Here is a 6,082-nt window from a genome sequence, read left to right on the forward strand (position 1 = left end):
AGCTTAGTGTGGAGGCCCAGGATTCAATCCCTAGTATCATTTAATGAATTTTTAAAGGCTGGCTCTGGGTTCATTTTATTTATTTATTTATTTAGTATTTTAAGGAAGGGGCTACAAGGTGTTCAGGGTCAGGGTCTCACTACTAGACTGGACTCCTGGTGATCCGCCTGTTTACAGCCTCCCAAGAGCTGAGGCTACAGGCGCGCACCACCACGCCCAGTCTCAATTGCCATCTCAGCACTCCCTGCACCCAATCTGCTAAGCTATTTGGCCATCCCTTGGCTCTGGGTTCAAATGTCCTCTGTACATAAAAAAAGGAGGATGGAGAGAAGAAGAAACACTGGCTCCAGGCTTCCCAAGAGGCAGGCTCCCTCTTCTCTCCCGCTCTCTTCCTTCTGTTTGGAATAGGGTGTGTTGGCTTTGGTGCTGAGTGAAAGACAATGTGTTTCTCTAGGAACCCAGGTCTGCAGGAGCCAGGAGTTTGGCCAGCACTGCTTGTTGACCACCCCATATCATATCCTGAAGGGCTCTACTCCACCCATTGGGCAGCCTGGGGCTGATGGGAGCTTATACCCCACTGTCCCTAGACACCCCCAGCCAGCTTGCCCTGCTGTCTCCCCCCTGCTTCCCCAATTCATACCAGGAAAACAGAGGAGAGGTCTCAAATGGGGTGGGTCCTGGGCACAGCAGGGTGGAGAGAGGAGGCCATATCCTTTTTTGGTTTCCTTTTCTCAAGGCAGAGGGGAGTTTGAAGAAGCTATTATTTTTTACTTTACAGTTGAGGGATCTAAGGCTCAGAGAGGGTAGCCATTTGCTCAATCTGCCAGGACCCCAGCCTGAAAGGAAACTGAGCCAAGAGCAAATCACAGAGCTTACTCCAGATCCTCAGCCTCCTAGGCAGCTGGCCATTCCCTTCCGTTGCTGACAATCCCTGCTTCTTGTTTAGGGGAGGGATAGGGACTGGAAAAATGAAGACATGCCTAGCACCATACAGGGTAGATAGGACAGGGGGAGGCGACCCCACTTCCTGGGTACCTGCACCCAAACACGGGAGAAGCTCCAGGAACTGTGGGCACACCTTTATACAGTGTCTTGGGCCAGGGTGGACAGAACTACAGTGAGCTTAGCAGGATGCATGCTGGGGAAAGGGGTATGGAGGACCTGCCCCTGAGGATTCTGGGAGTGAACAGCTGGGACATGATGACTCAGCACTGGAGAACAGGACTCCCACATGGGTCTCCCTGGCAGCCTCACAGCAGGCAGGTGAGTAGACTTCTCTTCCCTGCTTCCTACAGGTGTGAACATGATGTTGAGGAAGATCGCTGTGGCTGCCGCGTCCAAGCCAGCAGTGGAGATCAAACAGGAAGGTGACACTTTCTACATCAAAACCTCCACCACGGTGCGCACCACAGAGATCAACTTCAAGGTTGGGGAGGAGTTTGAAGAGCAGACCGTGGATGGGAGACCCTGTAAGGTAAGAGCCCGGGAGGGACCTGGACATTACGAATTCACCACCGGGCTCTCCTGTATTCTCTTCTCCATTTGCCATGGAGAAGCCCTTGGGAATGTGCAGTAAGATCTGTCCTTTACCACTTCACTGCATGGCTTTGTGAGGGGCCCAGCTCACTGGGCCACCTGTCCTTTGCAGAGTTTGGTGAAATGGGAGAGTGAGAACAAAATGGTCTGTGAGCAGAGGCTTTTGAAGGGAGAGGGTCCCAAGACCTCCTGGACCAGAGAACTGACCAATGATGGAGAGCTGATTCTGGTGAGTCCCCCTTTCTCCAGACTAAGAGCAAACCCAGGGCCACTTTCAGAGACTCCTGGGAGACTTGAGGATGCAAGAATTTCAAGAGCCACCAGGCTGGTCTTTCTACCATCGTGATGGGGCTCCTCGGAGGCCATCCCCATGACATGGAGTGTGGCTTGGAAGTCCTGTCGCTTTTGTGTGGAGCTACAGCTCTCCAGGTGGATGCCCTGGCTTGGGAGGATGATTGCCAGGTGACAGCTGGGTATTTGGGAGCAGCTCCTCCCTGATTGTTGGTCCTGATCCCCAGCCAGCTTTGGACCTGCAGTCAGCCCTCCTTCTCCAAAACCATAGGAGCCCAGGGTAACAATGACTTCTGTCTTTCCAGACCATGACAGCAGATGATGTCGTGTGCACCAGGGTCTACATCCGAGAGTGAGTGGCCGGGGTTCAAGAGCTGCCCAAGCCTGCCACGGCCCCCCCCCCTGCTTCCTGGCCAAGGGCTGCGAACCCTCCCGTGCACCCTCCTCCTAGGTTAGCTCTCTCCTTGCCCCATCACTTTCAATGGTTGCTGGGATGCCTCTTGCAGGGTTTTAATCCCTTGCCTCCCCCTGTGCCAAGGATGGAATGCAAGAGCCCAGGTCCCAGTCTATCACTCCCCTGCCCAAGCCAGCAGTCCCAGCCTCAGATGAACCCCAGCTGAGCCTCTTTCCAGGAGGGGGCTGAGGCCTGAATGAGAAAACTGGCTCTCTGGCTTACACTTCTTGTCCCTATAGATTTTGCAGTTTAGAATATTTATTTTTTAATTTTATTAAAATGTTTTAAAAATTAAAACTTGTTTCTGACTCATTGGCAGTGGTAGATAAGTCACCTGAGCTTGGCCTTGCTTAAAATGTAGAGTGAAATTCCTGTCAGCCTTCTAGCCAATGAATCCACCTGCGTTGCCTCCACAGCCTGTCCTCATGTGCCTTGGTCCCCTGTGTTGGCATCCCCATCAAGAAGGCTACCTCTTCCTCCTACACTCAGCAGGGCCCTGGGTCTGAGGAATAAACTCACCTTCCCCATGGTGTCCATGGTGGTGACATACCCTCCCCTCTTCCAGGTGACCCTTCTCACCTCACCGTTTATCTGTGAACAATGGCAGGCCTTGCCTTGGCCTCTCACACAGTTCTTTGTGAGCACACCATCATCCACACCTACAGACCAGCCTTGCTTCTGCCCAGGTCTCTCGGCAAGAGGTCTTATCCCAGTTGCCATCCCTCTGCCTGAGCAAGCCTATCTCGGCCACTGTCCCTTATTCCCACCCCACAGCTCACACATGCCCATCTTGCCTCTGGCTTCCAGATCTCTCAGGCTACCCTCCCCTGATCCCCCACACTCAGGTCTGTACCAAGTCTCCCCAAACTCTATGCTGGTCTCTCAAACTCTCCCATGGGCCACTGGGTCAGAGCAGACCCCAGTGCTCACCTAGCCCTACATGGTAGCAGTTTCTAATTGGCTCCTAGTCCTGATGACCCACTCTGGATGCCAGAGAGACTCTGGATGCCAGAGAGAAGCGGCAAATGTGTGGGAATAACAGGGGTTCAAATCTTGGTTCTGCCACTTCTGTCACTGCCTGAGTGACCTTGGCTCTATTACTTGGCTTTTGGTGTGTGTCTTTGTGGCTGGCTCAGCCCACCCTGAGGGCAGGGCTGATATGGCATGTGCTGCTGGGGATTGAACCCCATGGTCCCTACACTTGCCTAAACTTACCTAAGCAGGCGCTTTAGACCGCTGAGCTATCTCACCAGCCCAGTACTTGGCTTCTTAGTCCAGTTTTTTTTTGTTTTTTTTTTGTTTTTTTTTTTTCCAGGACTGGGTTAGTCCAGCTTTTTGTCTTTCTTCTTTCTTTCTTTCTTTCTTTTTTTCTTTCTTTCTTTCTTTCTTTCTTTCTTTTTCTTTCTTTCTTTTTTTTTTTTTTTTTTTTTTTTGTACCAAGGATTGAACTCAGGACCTTGCACTTGCCAGACTAGCACTTATTCCCCTGAGCCATCTCCCAGCCCCTTTTTGTGTTTCTAAAATCCACAATAATGTAACTGAATGGTTTAGACACTAGGAAGTTCTAGCCAGGCCTGGATAGGGGTGGGGCTGATCCAGAGTCTCTAGCTATAGAGCTCTGCGGCTCTGCGGTTCTTTCTTTTGTGCATTGCTCATGTTCACCTTGTCACACGTTTTGCACATTGCAAGAGATCAGCTTCAGATGCCACAAACTCACAAAGGTGTCACTTGATGTCCAAACACAAGAGTGACCCTCTCCCAGGACGTTATATGTCTTCAACAGGCCAAGACTCATGTGCTGATGAGATGGCTCAGTGGTCTAAAGCACCTACTTAGAACAAGCTTAGCAAAGCACAGGGACCACGGTTCAATCCCCCAGCACCACATGCCAGCCAGCCTGCCCCCTGGTGGGCTGAGCTGGCCACACATACACACACACACACACATAAATAAATAAATAAATTAAAAAAAAAAAAAACAGGCCAAGAGTGCTGCTTGGGTCACATGACTGTCCCTTGGCCTGTTGGCAGGGCAGTGGACCCAAGGGTGAGGCAGGCCTGGGCCCCGTGAACAAGGAACAGAGAGGGCACTGTGATGATTTCTCCAGAATCCAAGGGATAGGAAGGAACAAATTCCCGATGAGGAAGGTCTCTGAATCACAGGTTTTTTGTTTTGTTTTGTTTGTTTTAATTTTATTTATTTATGTGTGTGTGTGTGTGTGTGTGTGTGTGTGTCCAGCTCAGCCCACCAGGGGGCGGGGCTGGCTGGCATGTGGTGCTGGGGGATTGAACCGTGGTCCCTGTGCTTTGCTAAGCTTGTTCTAAGTAGGTGCTTTAGACCACTGAGCCATCTCACCAGCCCATGAATCACAGGTTTTTAATCTATGAAATAGCAATTATAAATAACATCTCACAAAGTTATTGTAAGAGTTAAATAAACACCTAGCACTTAGCAACAGAAAACCCTCAACAAAAACAATGATTCAACTAGGTTTGGTGGCACTAGTCTGCAGTACCCTCTACTTGGAAGGCTGAGGCAGGAGGATCTCAAGTTCAAAGCAGCCCGGGCAACTTAGTGACTTAGTGAGATGTTCTCCCAAAATAAAGGACCAGGATGTAATTCAGTGGCACAGTGCCTGCCTGGCCAGTGTGAGGCCCTGAGTTCAATTTCTGGTAGTAAAAAACCCAACTAAACTGACAAAAAAATAAATAAATGAATAAATACAAAAAAGATTGGGAGGTAGCTCAGTGTGAAGATCCTGGCTTTGATTCCCAGCACTCTAGAAGATACATAAACAAATAGAACAAATAAAACACAGGTTCACCTTAGCTACCTCTTTAAGAACAGAGTAAAGGTCACATTGGCTCTACAGTCTCTTTGCACCCTGCATATCCCTAAGTGGCCTCTCCCTCCATCAGTGCTGACTGTCTGGTCAGGCTGCACAGCCTCTGTACCAGGAGATGAGACTCCTCTCTCATTGAGACAGAAAAGGGAGTCCAGGGCCTCCCACTTCTACCCCATGAGGGGTCACACACTGCAGAGGGCCAGGGCCAGAGTGGGGTGACAGTGTCCAGAGCCTGTGGAAGGTGAGTCCCCTGTCTGAGCTGACTGTGGAGTCAGGAAATGAGAGGTCCCAACTATGTTTTCCCAAGAGTCTCCTGGGAGTCAGGCACACTGCTAAGCCCAGGACACGTGGAAATGAATACAATGGGGGAGCACTCTAGGCTCAAGGCGTGTGTGTTGTGCAGGGGGTAACAATGGCCTTTAGTGGGCGAAAGATGGGGAACTGAAAAAATAAGAGCACCAGTAAATACATAGCTAAAAATTTTTTAAAAATAAAAAAATAAATACACAGCTGTGTGGCGTGTAAGTGCTACAAAGGAAAGGGAGAGGGAGAGGAAGCAGGCGAGCGGAGGTCATGGAGGCTGGGGTGGGCACAGGTGCAAGGAGAGAAGGTGTCTGCAGGACCTACGGAGTAGGGAGCAGTGGGCACCGACCAGGACAGGGTAGGCAAAGGCTGGGGACAAAGAAACACTGCAGGGCCGGTGAGATAGCTCAGTGGTCTAAAGCACCTGTTCAGGCAAGCTTAGGCAGAGCACAAGGACAAGAGGTTGATCCCTGGCACCACATGCCATGCCAGCCCCTCTTCCCCGCCCCCAGGGCAGGCTGAGCTGTCCACAAAAACAAAAAACAAAGAAGCACTGGAGTCCATAGGCGGAGAGCTGGGAGGCTGCAGGGTGGTCAGGGCTGGGTCTGCAGTGAAGACTACACCAGTACTTTTTATTTTAAAGAGGACAACAT

At 50.6% G+C, this 6,082-nt stretch overlaps 1 protein-coding gene across 1 annotated transcript in view; it reads left to right on the forward strand.

Annotated features, from left to right (window-relative positions):
• The window catches only part of Crabp2 (cellular retinoic acid binding protein 2), a 5,163-nt gene extending 2,594 nt beyond the window's left edge, over nt 1–2,569 (forward strand). The window contains exons 2-4 of the mRNA XM_004629728.2: nt 1,296–1,474; nt 1,649–1,765; nt 2,133–2,569. Of these exons, the coding sequence (XP_004629785.1) occupies nt 1,296–1,474; nt 1,649–1,765; nt 2,133–2,183 (347 nt within the window). The 3' untranslated portion in view covers nt 2,184–2,569. The remainder of the gene's footprint in view (nt 1–1,295; nt 1,475–1,648; nt 1,766–2,132) is intronic.
• Nucleotides 2,570–6,082: the final 3,513 nt, after the last annotated feature.

This window comes from Octodon degus, unplaced genomic scaffold (genome assembly GCF_000260255.1).
Source record: "Octodon degus isolate 3935 unplaced genomic scaffold, OctDeg1.0 scaffold00032, whole genome shotgun sequence".
Classification (NCBI taxonomy): Eukaryota; Metazoa; Chordata; class Mammalia; order Rodentia; family Octodontidae; genus Octodon; species Octodon degus.